This window comes from Ochotona princeps, chromosome 4 (genome assembly GCF_030435755.1).
Source record: "Ochotona princeps isolate mOchPri1 chromosome 4, mOchPri1.hap1, whole genome shotgun sequence".
NCBI lineage: Eukaryota > Metazoa > Chordata > Mammalia > Lagomorpha > Ochotonidae > Ochotona > Ochotona princeps.
The window spans coordinates 10,981,677-11,005,687 of NC_080835.1; the positions used below are offsets into that span (position 1 = coordinate 10,981,677).

Genomic DNA, 24,011 nt, shown 5'->3' on the forward strand with positions numbered 1-24,011 from the left:
AGAGAAGGAAAGACAGAGAGGAAGATCTGCCATCCGCTCATTTACTTCCCAAGTGGCCGCAACAGCTGGTGCTGCGCCGATCTGAAGCAGGAGCCAGAAACCTCTTCTGGGTCTCCCACACGGGTGCAGGAACCCAAGGCTTTGGGTTGTCCTCCACTGCTTTCCCAGGCCACAGGCAGGGAGCTGGATGGAAAGCAGGGCTTCCAGGATTAGAACTGGCATCCACATGGAATCCCAGCGTGTGCAGAGAGGACTTGAACCACTAGGCATCCGCGCCGGGCCGGACTCTTCCCATTTTATAGATAATGGAACTGAGTGTCCAAGAAGTACCTACTACACACCAAGCTAAATCAGCAAAGCCAATTGAACTTGAATTCAAGTCAGATATGATCTCCTTCAGTCATATGACTAATTATTTCTTAGCATGGCTTTCTCATGGTTAGTCTATGCTGATTCTGATACCTTATGTCTAACGGTACTATGTAAATTGACTATTGAATTCCTTGAGCCCGAGGTCACTACATCCTGCTGGGCACTAGATGGTGATCTAAGCCCACATTTTAAACAAGTCTCCCAAAGTCCCAGATGTCATGCTGCTGGCCTGGCAGAAAAAGAGGTTTGTGGGGGTGGATTTCAAGGAATTCAGACTTTGGAAGACTCATGTTGTGGGATTCACAGCATATGCTTTCAATTTGGTGCTCCTTTTGTAGACCCAGGCAGAATCTCCATGCTTGCCAACACTAACTGCACATTGGGATTGTGTCCTGTTAACTTCAGGCGGTTTAATCCCATGGGCATTCATCATGCGTCCTGCGGGCCCAGCAGAATCTCTTGCCCTGAAAAAGAAAATTCTAGAATTATAGGGAATCTTGCCTCCTGCCTCAAACTCACATACTCCATTTTAAACAACTTAGTCTAGGGCCCGGCGCGGGTGCCTAGTGGTTAAAATCCTCGCCTTGCAAGCACCGGGATCCCATACGGGTGCCGGTTCTAAACCCGGCAGCTCCTTCCCATTCAGCTCCCTGCTTGTGGCCTGGGAAAGCAGCAGAGGACAGCCCAAAGTCTTGAGTTCCTGCACCCGTGTGGGAGACCGGGAAGAAGCTCCTGGCTTCTGGCATCTGATTGGCCCAGCTCCAACCGTTGCAACCACTTGGGGAGTAAATCATGGGATGGAAAATCTTCCTCTCTGTCTCTCCTCCTCTCTGTGTATCTGCCTTTCTAAAAACAAAAAGCAAAAAACAAAACAAACAAACAAAAACCTGTTAGTCTACAGGGGCTTTTTTTCCTTTCTTTTTTTTTTCTTTTCTTTTTTTTTTTTTTTTTTTTTTTGCATGGGTTTGTTGGAGGGGATTGATTATGCTTGAAGAGTTGTGGTTCCTGTTACCTGCTGACACTTTCTCACTGGTCCATGGTTCCAGGGATCGCCACAGCCTAAGCTTTCAATTCCTGGATGTTGTAGGTGCTACTTTGGTCTATGACCAGTTGGCAATAAATGATTTATTTCTAGGATCTGTATTTTGTTCCAGGGGGTCTGTGTGTTTGTTTTCATACCAATATTTTGGCATTTTAATTACTGTAGCTTTGTAATATACATTTTTAAAGATTTATTTATTTTTATTACGAAGTCAGATATTCAGAGAGGAGGAGAGACAGAGAGGAAGATCTTCCATCCAATGATTCACTCCCCAAGTGAGTGCAACGGCCGGTGCTGCGCCGATCTGAAGCCAGGAACCAGGAACCTCTTCCAGGTCTCCCACGCGCGGGTCGCAGGGTCCCAAGGCATTGGGCTGTCCTCTACTGCTTTCCCAGGCCACAATCAGGGAGCTGGATGGGAAGTGGAGCTGCTGGGATTAGAACCAGAGCCCATATGGGATCCCAGGGTGCGTTCAAGGTGAGGACTTTAGCCACTAGGCCACGGCGCTGGGCCCTATAATACGTTTTAAATCAAGCAGTGAGAAGCTCCACGCTTTGTTCTCTGTGCTCACGATGGTTTTGGCTTTTGGCTTGTCTCATTGTACTACGAAAATTTATCTAGTTTTTTGCTAGTTCTGTGAAAAACATTGTTATTTTGATACAGGTTGAATTTAATCTGTAAATCGCTAAGGGTAACTTTGATTCCTTCAATCCAGGGACAAAGCATGTCTTTCTATGTCTTTGTATTCTCTTCAATTTCTTTAATCAATGTTTATAGTTATGATTTAGAAATATTTCATCTCTTCAGTTAAGTTTATTTGGAGTCTTTTTTTTTTTTTTGTAAATCCTGGAACTAGGATTGTCATCTTGATTTCTTTTTCATATAATTCACTCTGGGACAGTGCTCCAGTTTGCTGCACGCTGACACCTCACCCTGAAACTTCACTAAATCATTTATTATTCCTGAGCGTTGGTGCAGTTATGGTGGGTTTTGATGTAATCTTTGAGGTTTTTCTCTACAGAATATCATGGGATTTGCAAACTTATATAGTTTAAATGCCATTTCTTTGTCTTGTCTAATTGCCCTATCCAGGAGTCCAAGTACTGTGTAAAACAGTATGTGGGCATTCTGTTATTGTCTCACGTTTCAGAGGGAGAGTCTTCAACTGTTCCCAACTCATTTTGGCACTAGTTATTGGCTTGTTATCCATGACCTTATTATGCTGTGGTACATTTTTCTATACATAATTTATTTAGGTTTTAATCATGACAGCTTATTGGTTTTATTAAGTGCCTTTAGATATGATTACATGGCTTTTGTTCTTTGTTCTGTTCATGTGTTATTGCAATTACCGTTTTGAATCTGTTAAACCATCCTTGCTTCCGTGGGATGAGCTCCACTTGGTCGTGCAGACATGGCTTTAGGTGAAGAGGCTGTGGGTTTGTACTAGAGAAGCCCTTATTTGAGTGCAGGTTGCTTGGGCCAGGCTCCATGTTAATTCTCTGCAGAATGAGCCGGGCCCCATGTTCTAGTGTTCCCTGGTGCTTGAGGGAGGAGTATTCTGATACCTGGAACCAGATGAGTATCACGAGCTCTTTTTGTAACAGCCCACACTGTCATGTTGCCCTTGGTTGGTGGGGTCCCTGCACTTAGTGGTGCTGTCTTGTACTTCTCGTCTATTCCGTGGAAATGCCACGCCATGACGCAGGTAGGCGCAACCACCAGAGTTCGATGTGGCTGCAGAAGGCTCTGTTGTAGAGAGTTTGCCTTGATCACATCTACCAGGCTGGGAGTAGAGGCATAGGAGCAAGAAGCAGCTGCGTAGGAGTCATTAGGGTTCCTCAATGAGCACTGATACGGATGGACAAGGGTCTCATTCACAGAAGAGCAGCCAAAAACCTCATCTGGCCTCCCAGATGGAGAACAGGAGCTCAACTACTTGTGCCACCACATCTCCCGACACGTGCATTAGCAGGCAGTTGGAGGAACAGAGCCCAAGAGCATGTGAGCCAGGCATTCTGATATGGGATGTGGGCATCCCATTTAGCATTGTACCACTGTGCCAAATGCCTGCCTCTGCAAGTTTGTTGGCATTAAACATACGCACACACTCACACACACTCACACACACGTGTGCATTTGACAAAGCAGTTACGGTGGGCTCCCTGCATCTCCGTCAGAGGGCCTTGTATCCGGTTGGCTCTATTTTTGATTCAGCCTCCAGCTAATGTACATCAGGGGGAGACATCAGATGATGGCATAAGTACTCGTGCCCCTGACACTCAAGTGGGTGTCTTGTTTTTAGCCTGGAATGGCCCAGGCAGTGGTGGGTGTTTGGAAATGAACCAGCAGAAGAAAGATCCCTGCTTCATTATGTGTCTGTCTTTCAAATAGCATGAAAGTAAGCAAACAATAATTTTAGAAGATGTTCACCTCTGTGTTTATTGAGTACTCTGTTACAACACACATTCTTTTTTTTTAAAGTTTTGTTTCTAATTTTATTGGAAAGATAGAGATTTGTCCATATAAACAATATCTGTCACAATTACAAATTAAAAGGTACATTGTTTTCTAGACTTTATTATAAATAATCTCATGGTTAATCAGTAATTATTATTATTATTTCCCACGTGTAAGCATTTTTGACAACAAACGTTTTGATTTATTCCTGTGGGAGGTGGAGTCTGAAGGGTGGGCAGAGAGAGCAAGAAAGAATTTGCTGCCATCTGCTGGTTTGGAGTTGTGCCACGCTGGCAGTTGGGAATACAAACCAGGTCTCCCATTTAAGCGGCATGAACTCAGTTTCTCCAGCTATCACTGTTGCCTCAAAGGGTATGAATTAATAGGAAGCTGGAATTGAGAGCTGGGGGTGGGCATTGAATCCAGGCAATTAGATATGGCATGAGAACATCCTAATTGATCACTTAATTGTTAGGTCAAAATCCTGTTCCTGTAATACCTTCTTTTCCTCTGGTTGCTTTTAAAGTCATTATACTAGGACCCGGTGCCATGGCTCAATGGCTAAATCCTCACCTTAAAAGCGCTGGGATCCCATATGGGTGCTGATCCGTGTCCTGGCCACTCCACTTCCCATCCAGCTCTCTGTTTGTGGCCTGGGAAAGCAGTTGAGGATGGCCCAGAGTCTTGGAACCCTGCACTGACATGGGGGGTGCAGGGGCGGCTCCTGGCTCCTGGCTCCTGGCTTCAGCTAGGCTTGGCTCCGGCTGTTGAAACCATGTAAGGAGGGAACCAGAAGATGTAGGATCTTTCTCTCAGTCTCTACTTTCTAAATACAATCTGCCTTTCTAATAAAAATAAGTGGATTAGTTAAAAAAAAAAAAACTTAAGGTGTCTTGTCTTTTCACCCTTCTTGAAGTCCACCAAGTATATTCTAAATGAGTAGGATCCCAAGTCTTCATCTGAAAATAGGTATTTTTGTTTATGAAAAGAGCTCTAGTTCTTAACATAGAATTTGATTCATAGCTGGCTCTTTTTCCCCCCTTCCTTTAGCCACAGGTAATTGTGAAAAGAGAGGAAAAGAGGAGTATTACCTGCAAAGACCAACCTTTGTCCCAGTTGTTTTCCAGTTAGTTTCAGTGAGTTTTGCTGAGTCATGGTAGGGACACTGGGAGCAGAAAGAAATTCAGCTTTCTGGAAAAAAGTGCCTGAGATTTCTAACTGCCAACTTGTCAACATGATAGAATCTGCTCTCTGAACAGGGGTTCGAGGAGACTGAGCACACCCCCTGCTGTTGGAAGAGTGGTCGGTGAGTGCGTTTTGTTAACTTCAGCACAGTGATTCCTGGAAACCACCGATCAAAGTACACTCTGCAAGATCATTGTACATATGAGATGCATTTCATCTTTTGCAACAGTCCACCACCTCCTCCTGGGTTTTCCTAGGCACCTGTGCAGAGACTGAGTGAGAACGCAGCTTTGCAGGTGAGACCAAAGCAGAGTTGGTGTTCTGGGATCTGTGGTCTCCTTTTGCTTCCCTAGTGAAGTGGAATGAGCCAACATGTTCCTGTTGAAGTAGATAAAAATTATTGAGTTTATTTTTGCTAAGAATTATCCTGTGTAGGAGGTAGCTCTTTCACTTGAAAACCCTTGCCAGTCACCTACTGTATACAGAATAGTTGGCTAGATCTGTGAGATATTCTTGAGTGGACTGAGTCAACTTTTGCTCTGAACTGGCAAGTCTGGAGAGATTTGAAAGCTGGCTATTGGTAGATGGGTGACAAAAAGTGCAATTGCCTCTAAAAAAGAGCATGCTGGTTGAGATGACGTATTCTATGCAAGTGTACCTCATGCGATCTCTTGTGGCATTCTATAGCAGTGGGATATTCTTGGATAACTGGTATCCAGGGAATTCAGTGTCCTACTCAACGTCACAAATGGGGTAGGTAGATTCTGGCACAGGGACTAGACTATGCAGAAGATTAATTGCTACTTTGAAATAAAAATGAGACTAATTTCAGAAATCTTGCCTGTAATGCTATCATATTACTTGTTTGTAGAATTTTATCTATCATCTATCTATCTATCTAATCCATCATCTATCTCTACCATCTTTATATCATATCCACACATATTTGAATTCTTCAAAAAGTTCACAGAAAATGTGCTAACTTCACTAAAAAAAACTATGTGTGGCTTTCAATATATTTTTATACCACAAAATAAACTCATCTTAAACACAAAATCCAAAAGTAGAACTCCTAGGTTACAAGGTTTATTTAGTTATTTATGCACATTGTATTCATTTGAAAGGCAGAGTAAGAAGGACAGAGGAGAGAGAAAGAGAGGGAGAGACACTCCGTCAATTAATTGGTTTCCCAAATGGCAACATCTGGGATGGTCAGGGTTGAAGCAGAAGCTAAAAACGTCATACACATCCACACCTCCTCAAGGTATGTGGCAGGAACTCACGCACCTGAGCTATCATTGGCTGGCTCTCATGTGCATTACCAAGGAATTGAAGATGAGGCAGAGTAGACATTTATTTTATTTTTTTAATTGTTTATTTATATGGGAAAGACAGATTTACAGAGTGAAGAAAAAGAGAGAAATGTCTTCTGTCTACTGCCACAACAGCCAGGTTGAGCCAATCTGAAGCAAAAAGGCAGAAGGTTTTTCTGGGTCTCCCACGCGGGTGCAGGGTCCCAAGGTTTTGGGCCGTCTTCTGCTGCTTTCCCAGGCCACAGGCAGGGAGCTGGATGGGAAGTGGAGCTGCCGGGATTAGAACTGGCGCCCACATAGGATCCCATCATGTGCAAGACAAGGATTTAGCCATTGAGCCATCATGCCAGACCCTCAAGCAGAGATTTAGCCTTCTGAGCCACAATTCCCAGCCTGAAACCTAGCTTTTAATTCAATTTTACTTGAGAATTTGAAATAGCCCCATGAAAACTATATATCTAATTAAAAATTATGTATTCCTTTTTTCCTATTACTGTAACATTCAATCTAATATTTTCGTATGCCAACATGTACATCATAATTTCCATGTTGTGGGTTTGAGCATAATAAAATAGTGTTGACTATCATTTATATAAAGTATTTTATAGAGAGACAATGAAATTAAGCTTAGTCCTGTCCTATAAGCTTCTATTGTATTATGACATTTTTTGACCTTATGTTTGTTTTTCAATCTTAATTTATATAAGATTACATATATATACACATGTACACACACATACATATGGTGTTTCTTTTGATGGTTTGCTGTGTGATTATGGAGTGTACTATTTGAATCAGGATAACTATATTTATCCCCTCCAACATGTTTTCATTTCTTTGTGATGAAAACATTCAAATTCTTTGTTCTAGATTTTTTTGAAACTTGCAGCATTTTATGTTATCTATAGTCGTTCTGGCGCGTGAGCCTACTCTTCCTGGTCCCTGATAACCATTATCCTATATTCAGATTCTATGAGATCTGTGCCTGGATTATTCACGTAACAGAATGTTCTCCAGTTCTGTCTGTTGTCAATGAATTTTCATAGAATAATTTTACTCATTCCAAGGGCTGTGTCGGTTGTGTCAAGATTTCACAGTGCCATTTGTAGAACTTTGTCCATTGCCAATGCTGGAAACTTGCCCGAGTGAGTCAGTTTCCTGAGTCTCTTGGTTTTCAGGCAGCTACATCTATTAAACATCATATTTATGTGTTCAGGATATGTGAGTATGTACACAGCAGGTTGTACCAAATGTACTTGACAATTTATGAATATTACATCACCTCCAGTAATCTGGCAGCAAATTTGATGTTGCTTCTCATTTAGGATACACTTCTAGCAAAAATTTCAAAATGACCTTGTGTATGTTACACTGCTATTGTACTGAGGCTTTCTGAAACTCAGCACAGGTTTTTGCAGTCTCGAGAATTTTTTCAAAAACCTTATGGTACAAATTTTCATACACAATATATAGTTGTCTTTTTCCTTTTTAAAATCAGCATAAAAGTGAGTGTATTTAGTCATACTCAGTTCATAACACAACAAATATGTGACAAGAGTAACAGTTCCTGATACAGCATGTTTAGTGAACTGGCAAGAAAAAAAGTTGGTCAAAGGGAGGCAACGGAACTTTATCTTGAAGAGTTTAGAACCAAGAAGCTCCCCAGTCATCTGGCATCCACTCAATGTTGTATTTGTGGTCGCAAAAGTTCATGATAGGAACTTTAGTGATCTGGAGTCTTCGTGTAAGGGCTTGTTAGCTGTGCCTACTATGTAACACTTGTGCTGAGTCACTCTCTGTATGAAACAGTCACCTACATTACTTTTTGTGTAATCTTCCAAATCTTGGACCTTTTTGGCAATCCCCAGTGTCACTTGATCAATACTTCTGCCCCGATTTTTCCATTTCTGCGTTCTCATAATCAGTGATACAAGAGAAATATTTGAAATACAGGCAACCCATCTTGATTATATTAAATCCACTTTGGCTTTAGTGGAAAAGCTCATAAAGTTGATATCAACCACGATGTCCTTCAATTCACTAGGGTCTTTATTTTTCTTTTTAGGTTTCTAATTATTCTTTTCTTTAAGCCTCTCATCTCTTAGACTAAACATTTCCTACGTGGTTGCATACTTTCTTGCTTATTTTTACTTCCCCATACTCTGGATCTGCTCTTGTGTTGTTTTTTTTTTTTCCTGATTGTTGACTTCCAATAAGTATTTTTGTCTTCATTCGCTCAGGCTGCATAAATGGGATGGTGTATAGAAAGCAGAAACTAATTTATGACAGTTCTTGGAAGTAGAGAAGACCAATATCAAGATACTGGATCAGAAATATGGCAGTTAGGACACAAACCAGCACCCACAAGGGATGCCAGCACTACAGGCTGAGGCTTAGCCCACACACCATGGAGTTGCCAGCTCCTCACCCCGCCCCAGCAATTAGGTGTTTATCCTTCAGCGGTTTCTGTAAGGTTACTTATTCTATGATTCTGGAGACTGAAGTACACATGGAAAAGGTGGGGAAGGAAAAGTAGAGTTAAAGTAGAAAAAGCACAAAATGGAGATCACTGAGACAGACTAAAACCTTGCCAGTTCTTGCTGACTCTGGCCTTGGTTGACGATGTATCTGCATACATTCTTACACTGTGGGGCCGAATATACACACTTGGCACAGGTAGACAGAGAAAGTGCGGGGAATTGCAAACATAGCTACTGTTCAATTGTTTCCTCCCTGCAAGCCTCCTATGTCAATATCACTTGTGTGTCACCCATCATTCTTTTCCTACAGGGGAAATAATTCTAGGAAATGTTGTTCATGCTAAACATGGTAATACCTTGCAAAGTCACTACAGTATGTTTTCAATTGGGAGTTACTGAATAAAAGAACGAATGAATAAAAAGATTGATGCTTAGTTTTCTAGGCTAGTCATAAAATTAAATTTAGTTAGTAACAAAACCTATATCAATTTATGTTTATAAATAAAGGATATTCAGTCTTGGGTCATGAGGCTTTTTACTTAGAAGTCTTTGAAGAGTTAGAAAAGTGATAGAGAGAAGAAGGATTTTCTAGATCAATAAACATGCAGATATCTGAGAGAGTGGGTTGATAAGGTCTATTTATTTATTTATTTATTTATTTTATTACAAAGTCAGATATACAGAGAGGAGAGACAGAGAGGAAGATCTTCCGTCCGATGATTCACTCCCCAAGTGAGCCGCAATGGGCCGATGCGCGCCGATCCGAAGCCGGGAACCAGGAACCTCTTCCAGGTCTCCCACGCGGGTGCAGGGTCCCAACGCTCCGGGCCGTCCTCGACTGCTTTCCCAGGCCACAAGCAGGGAGCTGGATGGGAAGTGGAGCTGCCGGGATTAGAACCGATGCCCATATGGGATTCTGGGGCATTCAAGGTGAGGACTCTAGCCACTAGGCCACGCCGCCGGGCCCTGATAAGGTGTATTGTTTTATGGAGGGTGGTAAGCAAGTGTATGTAGTGTCTGCATAGAAAGGAAGACCTTTCTGCAAGCTCAGGAGCAAAGTAGGCCAAGGTTAATCGTCCTCAGCGGGAGGAGGAAAAGGTAACCACAGTTTATTTAGGTTGACTAACTAGCACTTTGTTCCCATGGATTACTGAGGATGAGCAGTTTTGTTAACGATTCATGAGTGAAGAAACAGGGCTAGAAAAAACACAGTGTGGGGGAGGTGGGATGATAGGGTGTCCAAATCCACAATAACAGATTAAAAAAACTCCACTCTTTTATCTAAGTTCCAATAGTTCTTGGTAGTGGTTTTTGGGCGTTTTGTGCTGTCTCAGCCTTGAGGAAGGGCAAGAGAGGACACTGCTCTTTGCTAACTGGCAGAGGCTAGTAGTTGAGCTACTCATTTATGAGACAAAGAATGGGATTTTGGAGGGTCCTATTCTTTAATCTTGTCACAGGCAAATAAGAGGAACACATGTGGGTTCAATCAAAGTCATGTAGGGAAGGTGGGTTCCTGTAGTAAGCAACTTCTAGAACAAAGAAGAATTGGAAAGATTTTTTTCCAACCTTCGCTATTTTGCAGTAGCAGGCCTTGGGTGAAGTTCAACATCATCAGTTTCTCAGAGAACAACATTCATTGGAAAACACTTTGACCTTAACCTTTTAGCTTGCTTTGCAAAGTAGCTCTACAAATACTCTTGCCATATGAATTGGAAGGGTTGTATTGGAGAATGTGTCCACTGTCTCAATGATCTTTGAATATGGCTGCATAAAGAAAGATTCTCTGCATATGTGTTAAAGATGCTGTGGAGTACACTGAAACCTCTTACGTTTCAATAAGGATGTAAAGCAGACACTTTGGAAAACAGGCAGCTTCCTTTATAAAGTTAAACATACACTTAGCATAGGATTCTGGAAATGTACTTTAAATGAAAAATGCACAGACACCAAAGACTTGTACATGGATTGTTTGTTAGCAACTCTATTTATCATTACCCAATCTAAAACTAACTCTCTTTCACTTGGTAATGAATACACAATCTCTGTTGTATTCATACAATATACAGTATGCAACGATTAAACTGGAAGACACAAACACATAGATCTCCTCAATGAAAAAACTAGTGTCAAAAACTTAATGAAACACATGTTGGCTTAGTGGTTAAGTCACCATGACAAGGTGCTTGTGCTGGAATCCCAGCTGTCTTTCAGTTTCAGCTTCCTACCACTTAGAAAGCACGAGGGGGTGGCTGTAATGCCTGGGCACCTCCAGGCCTAGCTGTTGCGGGTGTGTGGGAAGTGAACCGGCACACAGGAGTCTATCTGCCTGTCCAGCTCTCTTTATCTGTCCCCCTGCAACACACCCTCTCTGATTCTCAAGTGAATAAACAGTTTTTCAAACGTGTACACTACATAATTTGACAGTTTTAAAATGATAGCTATCAAGATTGATGTTGGAGTCACCACACAGCAAAGAAGATGCTGGATTCAAATGTCACTGCTGTCACTATTTATGTAAATCTGGTCGAACCGTATAAAAGCCTTCATTTCCTTCTGCTTTCTTCACTTTCTTCAATTCTCAGATTGCCCTCATGCATGATCTAACTTGGAAATACTGGGCTAGATAATTTTTAGGTTTTGCAACGAAAGTATTTTTGTTTCTATTTTGTTTTTGGTTTTAGTAGCAACCAAATATGTTTTACTAGGTTAATAATACTAGTAATGGCTAAAACTGACTGAAACACATAGAGTGTTACTAAAACCAGTTATTATGGCAAAGACTGGAAGTTCTCACTTACAGTACAACAAATTACATGGATTATTTCCAATTCACACTTTTCAGTTTGCTTATAATCTGCAGCACATTGTAGTGCACAGGAAAGGTCACCGAATGGAAGTTTCTGATGATGACATAAACTAATTCTGCTCGTGACAAGAATAAAAAGTACCAAAAATCATAAGCATTAATTGCTTACCATATCATAGATACTATTCAAAACACCTTCCAAAAATTAGATTTTTTTTCCTCATCTAATCTTTGGGAAAGCTATTATTTACAGTTCATGGCCATTTGTAAATGATGAAACCAAGGTGGTGAGATGAAGATTAAATAACTTGTCAATGGCACAGAACTTGTAAGTGGCATAGCGTGACTTGCTAAGAACAAAAATACACGTAGCCTCAAAAGATGCTAGGGCATGATTAGAGGTTACTAATCTCAGGGCACCTTTAATCACTGGAATTCTTGGTGATACAAAAATAAAAAGGAAAATTCTAGGAATTTTTGCAAAAGTTAATGAATTGTAAAAGACATGCACTAACCTTATACTTTGTTGAAACTATTGTAGTTACTGGGGTACCAGTGAACCAACAGGAGTGAAGGTAAGACCGGTAGCTAAAACTGCACACTGTGTCCAAACGTCTTCCAGTAACCTTAACTGATATTTCGTGCTCTTCTCTTTAACTTCTCTTTAACTAGGTATTGCCAAGATGATCCATTTGCAGAAACCACAGCTGCTGCAGATACTAGAAAAGTCCTTGAGAAAGAGCCTTCCCGAGTCTCTGAAGGTAGGAGTGCAAAATTCCTGGGAGGAGGGAAGGCCTGTAAACCACACAGAAGAGTGGAAAGGAGATGGAACATGAGCTGGGCACAGATTCTAAGTGCGATACTTGTGTCGTGTCACACTTGGTTTTCATCAACTTGATGTCAGGCAGGTGTTGTCATCACCTAAGGCAGTAACTAAGGGAGAAATGGAGGATATAAATGGATTGACCAGCAGCTCATCAAGAGTAATTCATAGTGCTAATATTTGAATATGGGATGTTCTTTGTTGTGTGATGACTTAAAAAACGTTCCTTGTATCCTTCAAAACATTATGTTTTGTGTCAGTGCACATTTTATTAGAGTTGCAAATGAACTAAAATGAACACACTGGTGTTTAATTTGTTCTTCCTAAATGATTATGTGTCTGACAAGGGGTTAACAATACGATCCTCATTTTCTCAAATCACAAAGGACTTTCATCCCAAAGCTTAGCACTCTGTTCTCTCTAGACAGGGAGCAGGAATTAGCATTTCCAGAAAGAAGTCTGAATATGTATTGCACATACGTCTTTCCAGAAATTTTTCTTTTAGAATTTGCAACAATAAACTTTATTTACAAAGATTTATACCAGAAATGCTCTTTGAAGAAATAGCTTAAATAAACTGTTAGACAAGATGGAAATTACAAGCAATTGAAGACAGTAGAATTGATTTAACATGCTTGTACCTAATTGATATTACGTAATCATTAAGCATGATTGCATAGACATGGAACTAAGTCTGTGGTATAGTATGTATGAAATCATTATATATTAAACAACATATTTTAGGTAATTTTATTGTTTATATAGAATTGAATATGTAAATCAATGGAAGAAAGTGGAAGATACAATGTTAAAATTTACAGTGTAAGACTGGATTTTTATTTGTTATCCTTTTAACTGATATTAAATCATACACATTTATGGGGTACCATGTGATGTTTTTAATTTATTAATTTCATTTATATGAATTATGAACTTTATATAATACTCTCATGAGTGGATATGGAAATCTGTTTCTATTTGTGGTAGTAAAATAGAATCTGAGAACTATTTGACCTAATTTCAGAGTTATAATCTTGGCTAAACAAGGCAGTTTACTATTCCTACATGATAAAGTGTTAACCCTCCTACTTTGTTGGAATTTAATAGGTTTATGGTACCATCTTCCATATGTACCATGGAAACCCATTCAATCTAAAGGCTGTAGTGGACAAGTGGCCTGATTTTAATACAGTGGTTGCTTGCCCTCAAGAGCAGGTAAGTTGTTGGTGGGTGAGGAAGAGTACTTATGATCCCACTTTCTAAGTGCCTACAATGTGCGTGGGAACAGAAACAGAGCACAGCGATACTCCCAGTTCTCAACAGGTTCAAAAGAAAACAGAGGTAAGGATGTTAATTACTGCATTAAAGTATAGAAAACATCTGTTATTGTTTTAAGAAATTGCTCTTATTTGACGATTATACCTTTTTTTTAATTAAATTTATTCATTAATTACATTGTGTTGTAATTACATAGAATCTGGGATTCTCCCCCCATGGTGGGTTCCTCCACCCCGCTGCATAACCATAGTTCAAGTTTAGTTGAAATTCCCTCCCTGCAAGAATTTGCCAAGCATAGAGTCCAACATCCCATAGTCCAGACAAGTCCAACTACTTATTGGGAAGACCCTCTCTGGTCTGAGGGCAGATTGACGATTATACCTTAAGATAGAGCAGAAGTACTGAGAGGTGATATTTAAGTTCCATGTTAATAATAATAACAAAAAGATTCAAAAATCTGTAATCAGCATGCAAACAACACAGAGAAAGTAATAAAGCCTTAGTGCTCTAGGAAGACACTAAATTGCAATAGTAGAAAACAAGATAGGAAGAAACAGATTCTATAAATAAACCAGAAAATAAATAAGAAAGTCCTTTTCAGTACCAATCTTGGATGCAAACAGATTTCAATCCAAAGAGTGGATGAATGAAGAAAAACAACATGTAACTAAATGTTGTCTGTAAGAGGGCCACTTGGTATTTAAGGACACAGATAGGTTGAAATTGAGGAGATAGAAGCAGAAACAGAAACCAAAAAACAATAGGGGGTGCTATCCTTAAAATGAACTTCAAGGTGAAAACTATCCCAGGAGACAAAGAAGATCAATTCACCAAGAATACTTTACAATCATAAAGACATATGTACCCCAACTAAAAACAAAAACAAAAACAAAAAAACCTAAAATAAATAAACAACAGAAAGCAGAACTTGAAATCTGACAGGAAAGAGCTGGCATGGATTGGCTCATGCCTCGCTGGGTGGGACACAAAGATTAGTTACTCCTCACCATGGTGTTGAGCATTTTCCTGCACTCCCCCCCCCAAAAATGTTCTGCACCTAAAATGTTGACATATATCTTGTTAGAGTTACAAGCCAGTCTGGATTATCCTAAAATCTGCCAAGATCAGCAAAATTTTACTTCAACACAACAAATGGCTAAATACTAAGATGAAATGGACACGAAACAGCTGAATGGTGCCTTATGGCCATTTTAAGGTATAGAACAGCCGGTCCTGTATATGAACTAAAATTGAAATGTCAATGAGCTAATCATAGGTTGTGGCTAGGACTTGTTTTCCTTTTTTTTTTTTTAATACACTGGTTACTCAAAACCATGTCAATTCCATAACATTGCAAATTGCTGTTGATGTTATATTGGGACTCTTAATTGACTGGGATGATATTCTGCCAGCTCAAACTTCAGACCAGAAAAGGTCTCCCCAAGAAACTGTTCAACCCATCTGGACAATAAGTAGCTGGACTCTATGCTTGGTATATGTTTGCAATGAAAGAATCTTGATTGAATTTGAACTGTAATACTGCATCAAGGTGGAGGAATCCACCGGGGGGAGGGGCGTGGGGAGGGGTGGGGGGATTCCCAGAGCCTATGAAACTGTCACATAATGCAAAATAATTAATAAAAAAAACATATGTACCCCAAATTAGAACACTTATCTAGATAAAGCAGACACGAATAAGCAAACAATAGTAGGGAATTTTAATGATCTACATCAACCAGAAAGAAAGTTGGTTAAGTGACATTAAACCTGAACAGCAGTTCATCTCCATTAACCCAGCAGACATGCACAGAGTTTCACATCCGACAGTAGCAGAACACGCAACTGTTCAGCACACATGGAACATTCTCTGGGGCAGATTATATGTTAGGCCACACAGCAAACTTTAACAAATTTAACATTGGAAATGTCTCCAGAGCGATTTCAGATCACAGTGCTCTGGATGTAGTGAGTATCAAGGGCAGAAAATATCTTGGAAAATTCACACAGATTTGGAAATTAAATATGTTTCTGAAAAACCTATAGATCAAGGAAAAAAAGTCAAGAGAAAAATTGGAAAAGATCTTTAAACAAGTGGCAATAACAAAAGTGTTCCAAATCCTATCTTTTTTCTCTTAATAGAGAAATATGTAGTTACCTTAACATTATAGAAATTCTTACTGCTTGATTTTAGTGTTGTCAGATTCAAAACAGGTGTTATCTGAGACTCTTTGAGACAGAGCATGCGTTAGTATTGGAACAGAAGCTTACCTTTGGCAATAACACTTTCGTTCTTTCTCCTGAGGGTTACAAAATTACAGAGGAATGCTTCTTAAGCCAGTTCATTGATTTGAAACTGTAATGCAACATATAAATGTTTGACTCAGCAATTTTTCCTTTATCCTGAAGTGAATGGAGCCCCTGATTTGTTTCCATGATATAAATGATTCCATAATTATGTTAATACATAAAGAAATAGATCCATACTCTAGCATATAAAGTACCAATATGATGAAATACTAAGTGAAATCACTTCCTGTAAGCCATTTGATTAATTTAGTGTTTGTCAAACAGGAGATGACCAACAACTTTGATCACTACACCAATACCTACCTAATCTACTCTAAGGATCTCAACAAGTGTCAAGAATTTCTTGCCACGTCAGATATCATTAACTGGAAACAGCATTTGCAGATCCAAAGTAAGAATGTGGCCTGGCTGCTGGGACTTCTCTTGCTCACATCTGTCAGCTCACTTTTCATCCTGATCACATTGTCTCCTAACATTGAATTTTGTCCACCAAACCCTAATCTGTCATCCTGCGGCTCATTCCTTCAGTTAATTAGCATCCCCTCTTCTTTGGGATAGAAATCAAGTATTGCAGACAGTGGGGTTGTTAAAAGGAACTTTGAGTAGCACAATTTCTTGTTAGTGAGGATTCCAGCTATTCTAGATCCCTTTAGATGGTTGTGGGTGAAAACAGAGCTGTCCCTATATCTGTGCATACCTGGGATAAGAAAGCCAGCTAACTGTGTCATACAGTGCCTCTCAGGGCAGCACAGACAGCAGCCTCTGCAACGGTGGGCGTGCCTGTCACCTGCTTCAAGTTCTTGACTGACGTCGCTAACACATCATTACCTTCCTCGTATACCAAACGGAGCATAATGAAAGAATTTGAAGCACAGAATTATATAAGGATGAGGTGATGTTAGATCATATAGTATGGGCACATAATTTCGGCGCAATCAGTTCTACTACTATGGTTTCATGATGATACAGCTGGAATTTTTGGTGCTATTTCTGCTTTTCCAAAGAGCAAGTACACTCAGGGAGCAACTCAGTCAGAAGGAGCAAAGTTGCCTGACTCTAAGTGTTGTGTACATCCACTGGGTCACTGTTGGTGGTGATTAAATGGACTATTCTGTCCTGAACTTACTCCCCTCTAGGTACACAGGGCAGCCTAGATGAAGTAATACAAAATCTTGCAGCTTCTAAGTCGGTCAAGGTCAAGAGAACACAGTGCATTCTTTATATGATGCCCGACACAGCAAAGAAACTGGTCCCTTCACTCTCGGAAACAATGAACTTCTCTCCTCAACCTGTCAAATCCAAGGCTATGTGAGTTTGATAAAAGATGTTATACGTTATGATATTTTCCACTACTGTAGACAGGGAGTTGATCTGAAATTCATATTGTAACACTCTCTGTTAATTCCTAAGCAAGCTTTATTTAGACTGTGATGTCTAGAATCTTATTGGAGACAGATCCATTATTTTGCTGGTAGAAAGTGTGCCTGGATGATGACTTGACTTTGTCATCACTGTGGGTGATCAAGGATGACCTGGCCTTGAATGTAGACCTAATTACACAGCCTGGGTACTTTCCAAGATGTCTCCTGTTGCTGCGAGAGGTTTCAAACTTTGGCAGCCCATAACGAGGGTCGTCTGCACTCTACTACTGCCCGTCTCTGCCTCTCAACTCTCTCATTTGTTCAACACGATGGCCCAAGGATCTTCTGACACCATCGTTATGCCTTTTTGTCTTGATAGCCTATACTCCAGAACATTTATTTTTAAATTTTTAGTCGTATTTCTGATCTACACAACAGGCATTATGTCATTTGGCCCATATTACATGATTCATCACAATGTGAAGAATCAAGTTTTCTGGGATTACTGTTTGTGTGACTTGGTCTAGGTGCTTGACACGCAATGGTTTTTTTCATACTCATCTGCGTTTTGATAGAAGTGCTATTACTATTCTAATTTTATGTAAGAGGAAGTAATGCCAGAAAGACATTAAACTATCTCCTCAAGCAATCAGATTCCACCAGATTATGAATCCAAGCAATCTGGCTGCAAGCAGAGTCTCTGACCTGCGCTCCTGTTCTCTCTTAAAAAAATTGTGCGGAAAACATACAGAATATTTCACATTATCAGCTATCACTGTCCCTTTCTCTCCACAGTAACCAAGAGATGCTTAAACCTTCAACAATGGATGTGGCCTACGCACCGTTGGTAAATAAATTCTGGCATTTTGGTGGCAATGAGTGGAGCCAGAGATTCATAGAGCGTTGCATCCGGACTTTCCCCAGTTTCTGCCTGCTGGGGCCTGAGGGGAGCCCTGTGTCATGGTGTCTGATGGACCACACTGGAGAGCTGCGAATGGGAGCTACGGTGCCCGAGTACCGAAACCAAGGCCTCATCTCCTACGTCAGCAACAAGCAGAACGAGGCTCTGAACAAACTGGGCTTCCCTTTATACTGCCACACAGACAAATCCAACAAAATCGTGCAGAAAATGGGGGACTCTCAACGCTATGTCCGCATGCCATGTGACTGGAACCAGTGGAACTGTGTGCCTTTGGGAAGTGAGCTCTAAGTATGCCCTGAACACAAGACAGTGTTGTGGGCTGTGCATGCTGCCACCAAGGTGGATGAATGCACAGAGAGAAGCAATCCTGTCAATCAGCAGTATTGGAGGGGGCATACTGACACTTTATGGATTATCTTCACAGAGAGGAAAGCTTTCACCAATAAACCTATCTAAATTTCCTAATGATCATGCAAATATTTTCTGTATAAGTATCTTATCTGGACTTAGGCATGTAAACTCCTAATTAGAAGTATTTGCTTTTTTTTTTTTTTTTTTTGCTCTAGAAGTCTGTGATCTCTTGCTACTCTGCTGTTTATCTGCCATCTTACAGGTCTTCAGGAGCAACCACACTCTGACCAGAGGAGCCCAGTCATCAAGAAGACTGAAGCCAGAACTCAGGCAGCCTCCCCAGACACCTAATGTTTGAACTTGAGTCTTCTCTCTCCAGAGAGACTACAGGAGCTGTGAGTTTTCCAGGCTGAGCCAGGCTGGTCCAGTGCAGAGGGACTCTGGTGACTGAGTGGGTGCTAGTCCCACCTTTGCTCTCAGCTCCCCTACTCCTCAGGCATCTGGAGTTTGTTAGTCCCATCAGCATACTGATACAGGCAACACAGGCAGCCACCCATAAAGGCCAAATGATGGATGAATGTTTCAGCTCTTTCTCTTAGCAGGAATACAATAGGATTTTGGTGGTTTTGCTTGCTTACTACACATTAAGATAAGGAGAGGTGCTATTGCCAGCACATGTGGGTTATTCCACACCATTCCTTTTGTGTTCAGCGGCCCCTACCCCGATCTCTTTTCCCTCAGCATTCAGACTTAGGAATGACAAAATCCATCACTTGCTCACCTTGGAAAGATCAGGCAACAGAACAAATTGCCCAGACTGCTCTTTCCCCTTTCAGGGAGAAACCAGGAGTCAGGGCCTTGCAGTTATGGGTATTATAACAGGTGAGGCGTTGTAGCAAGAGGGTACTATGAGTTTTCCTGCTGGCTTTGCTGGGCTTCATCCTCATCTGATGTACAGGAGTGTCTTCACAGGTCTCTGGATTTCTCCAAAGGCAAATCGATCTCTGTGTTAACTTGCTTCATGTGTCCAGGGCAGCCAGTGAGAGGTTTTGCAGGGCGTACTATTCCACTATCTTGTTGAAACAAATTGATATCTGTACTCACTTATTTTATTTGATAATTTCTACTGTTGTATTCACCCTAATTAGTGCTAATTGAGATCCTAGGATCTGGATATTCATATTTCAAATAAAATTTACAAAGTGTACTGTTTCTGTTCTATGTCTGTTTGCTCTCTTTTGAGACCCCGATTACACAGAGGTCAGATAACTTGATGTAATCTCACATGTCACCTGGAGACCGATCCTGATGTAACTCAGAATTTTAGACTATTACAACTGGAATGAGCTAAATCATTGAACTTTTATGAACTCCCATGTCCTAAAGTAGCATTATCATACATCTATAACTGATACTTCTAAGTGAATTTTACTTGATAGTCTAATAAAAATACTCTTTCACATATTTCAAGCTAAACATCTAGAGTATTACCAGTATGATTCTTACTGGTTATTTATATCTAGGCAATACATTTTGTTTATTTTATATTTATACTTTTAAGGACATAATGTTGTTTCCTACCCTTCCTTCCTCCTTCCTTGCCTCTCATCATCCTTCTAGTTTTCTTGCTTATTTTACTTTGATGTTTTCAGTGACATAATTTTCATTTAAGTGTAACCACAAGCTTCATCCCCCACTAAAAAAAAGAATTCAAAAGCAGTAAGTAGGAAAATCACCCCTCATGAATTTAAACAAGGGCTATAAGCAGTGGCCGATCTCAAAATGTCAATCTCACTCATACACCTTACATTCTTAGATTCTATATATTATTTCCCATAAGTCAAGAAAACATGATAGTTGCCTTATTTGGGGACTTTCTAGTTTTATGGGAAAGGCAGAGTACAGAGAGGAGAGAAGGAGAGGTAGATAGAATGATCTTCTGCTGGTTCGCTCCCCAGGTGGCCATGCCTGGAGCTGAGCTGGTGTGAAGCCAGGAGCCAGGAGCTTCTTCCAGGTCTCCCATGCAGGTGCAAGGTTCTAAGACCTTGGGTTGACCTCAGCTGCTCTCTCAGCCCACAGTCAGGGAGCTGGATGGGAAGCAGAGCAGCCAGGATTAGAACTGGCATCATATGGGACCCTGGCACTTGCAAGGTAACGACTTTAGCTACTAGGCTGCCACAACAGGCCTGGAACAGTTTATTTCACTAAGAATAATGATGTCCAATGGCATCCATTCTCTCATTTTGTTGAGTATTTTATGCTTAGTAGCATTCTAGCATGTATTATATATGTATTATATATGTATATGTATATAAAACATACATATATATATTACATATCTGAAACAAAATTTTAAAAATATTTCTTTTGGGTCCAGGCACAAAAGCCTAATCGCTAAAGTCCTCAGCTTGCATGTTCTAGGATCCCATAGGCACCGTTTCATGTCTCAGCTGCTCCACTTCCCATCCAGCACCCTGCTTGTGGCCTGGGAAAGCAACAGACGATGACCAAAGCCTTGGAACCGTGTGCCCACGTGGGAGCCCTGGAGAAGGTTCAAGGTTCCTGGCTCCTGGCTTCAGATCAGCTCAACAGTTGTGGTCACTTGGGGAGTGAATCATCAGACGGAAGATCTTTTTTTTTGTATATCCTTATCTGCGTATTTCTGCCGTCTCAATAAAAATAGAATGAATCATTTATAAAGCTTTTTTTATTTTTATTCAGAAAGCAGATATAAAGAATGAGGGAAAGACTGAGAGAAAGATACTCCATCCACCGGTCCATTTTCTAACTGGCTGCAACGGCAGGAACTGAGTTGATCCAAAGTCAGGAGCAAGGAGATTCTTCTGGGGCTCCCACATGGGCACACGGTCCCAAGGCTAGGACCCATCTGTTATGCTTTCTCAGGTACAGGCAGGAAGCTGGATGGGAAGTGGAGCAGCCAGAACGTGAATCTGTGCCTGTATTGGATCCTACCACACGCAGAGCAAGGATTTAGAGCCACTGATCTCTCTTCTAGTAGATTATTTTGCATTATAGTCACCTCACTGTGTTGTGGAACACTCTAGAACATATTCCTTCTGTGTAATTGTGTTTTGGTTATCCCAGTATAGCCTTCTTCTATTCTCACTTATCTTTCCATCCTACTAGACTATCAAATAAATAAATCTGTTTTAAAAAAGAAATTCAAGAAGAAGACAGTGATATTGATGAACCTGAGCTTGTGTAAGCCTACTAATGTGCCTATTTGTGTTTTAACTTTTTAGCGGAAATTTAGAAATAGAAAAACCTGAAAGGATAAGAAGGTAAAGTAAAAACATATGTTTATGTACCTGTAATTGGTATTGTGGGCTAAGTTAATCCCAAAGTAGTCAAAAAGTCAAAAAAAATATTATTTCTTTTTCCTTTTTTATTTGCAAAGACAAAGCATATTTAATACAGTTGATAGATAACATTCAAAGATTATGATACTTCAATGCTCCCCTTGCTCCCTGTCTTCCTCCTCCTTTTCTTTCTCTTTTGCTTGTTATAGCACATTTTTGATTAGCTTTATAGTCCAGGGCTTCCTACTGCGCTAAATGAAGAGTTCAAGCAATGGAAAGTAAAGAGCTCCCTGGTCCGCTGGTATATGGACTAGTGTTATAAACAACAATCAAATCAAATTTCTTATACCTCTCTATGTGTTAACTACCACAAATTGAAAAATGAAAAAGAAAAATTACACTAAGATGAATTATTATAAAGAAAGGAATTTTTTGAGCCCAGGCACAGTAGCCTTGTGGCCAACGTCCTCTCCAAGCATGTGCCAGCGTCCCATACATGTTCCAGTTGTGTCCTGGCAGCCCTGTTTCGCATTCAGCTCCCTGCTTGTGGTCTGGGAAAGCAGTTGAGGATGGCCCAAAGCCTTAGGACCCCGTGGTTGCGTGAAAACCCAGAAGAAGCTTCTGGCTCCTGGCTTCAGATCAGCTCAGCTCTGGCTGCTTTCGGGCACTTGGGGAGTGAATCAGCAGATGGAAGATCTTCCTCTCTGTCTCCCCTTCTCTCTGTATTCTGACTTTCCAATGAAAATACGTAAAGCTTGAAGAAAAAGCTAACAAATTAAAAATGAATTTAGTGTTGCCTAATTTATAGTGTTTATAAAAACAGTCATCATGTGTAGCAATGTCCGAGGCATTTACATTCACTCATGCTTTCTCAGCAACCCACCCTTAGCAGTTTCAAGTCCTGCAAGGTGATTCAGAATAAGCACCTATACAATTTCGCCATGTAAAGATCTTCTAGGCAATATGTTCACCACTCCTTTTCTATGTTTAGGTATGTTTGGTATGTAAGTACTTACCATTGTATTATAAGTTCCTACACTGTTCAGTACAGTTGCATGCTGTGTAGGTTTACAGGCGAGGACCAACGGGCTATTTCATATAGCTTAGGGACATAGTGGATTCTGCCATCCAGGTTTAATAAGCACATTCTATGACTTCACACAGCAATCAAACTTGCCTCACATTTCATTTGTTTAAATATTTATTTTTATTTGAAAGGCAGATTTTTAGAGAGAAGAGGAAAGACACAGAGAGAAAGAGATCTTCTATCTGCTGCTTCACCCCCCAAATGGATGGAACAAGCAGAGCCGAACTGACCTGAGGACAGGTGTCAGGAGCTTCTTCTGGGTCTCCCATGTGGGTACAGAGCCCCAAAGGTTTAAATCATCCTCCAATGATTCCCTAGCCTTAAGCAGGGAGCTGGATTGGAAATGGAGCAACCAGGACACAAACCAGGGCCCATAGGGGAAACTGAGGCTGCAGGTGTAGGGTTGGCCTTCCAGGTTACTGTACTGTCTCCCTAACACTGAATTTTTCAAACTGTATTGCTGGGGCCAGTGTAATGCTGCTGCCTACAGCACTGTCATCCTACACGGGCTCCAGTTTGCATCCTAGATGGTCCACTTCCAATCCAACTGCCTGCTAATGCTCTGGGAGAAGCAGTGGAGGACGACTCAAGTACTTGGGTCCCTGCATGCATGTGGGAGCTCAGATGAAGCTCTTGGCCTTGGCCTGGCCCTGTGCTGGCCATTGTGGCCATTTAGGGAGTGAACGAGTAGATAGGAAAAGCTCTCTCTCCTTCCACTCCATCCCATGAGTCTTCTTCCTGTATCTCTTACTCTTTCAAATATATATATATATATATATGTATATATATATATATAAAATATATATATATACTATATATATATACTATATATATACATATATATATATATAGTATAAAGTATTAGAAAGTGCATTACTGTTATTTACTTCTTAATGTTGATATA

General features: G+C 40.6%; 1 protein-coding gene and 1 pseudogene across 1 annotated transcript; one reads left to right on the plus strand and one right to left on the minus strand.

Moving 5' to 3' along the window:
* Positions 1–5,234: 5,234 nt before the first annotated feature.
* Positions 5,235–18,852, plus strand: LOC101520259 (glycine N-phenylacetyltransferase-like). Its single transcript, XM_004585487.3, has 6 exons — positions 5,235–5,355; positions 12,331–12,419; positions 13,589–13,696; positions 16,331–16,457; positions 17,203–17,374; positions 18,223–18,852. The coding sequence occupies exons 2-6, from the start codon at positions 12,342–12,344 to the stop codon at positions 18,635–18,637; spliced, it is 900 nt and encodes a 299-aa protein (XP_004585544.2). The 5' UTR covers positions 5,235–5,355; positions 12,331–12,341; the 3' UTR covers positions 18,638–18,852.
* Positions 8,017–8,531, minus strand: LOC118760003 (rRNA-processing protein FCF1 homolog; annotated as a pseudogene).
* Positions 18,853–24,011: the final 5,159 nt, after the last annotated feature.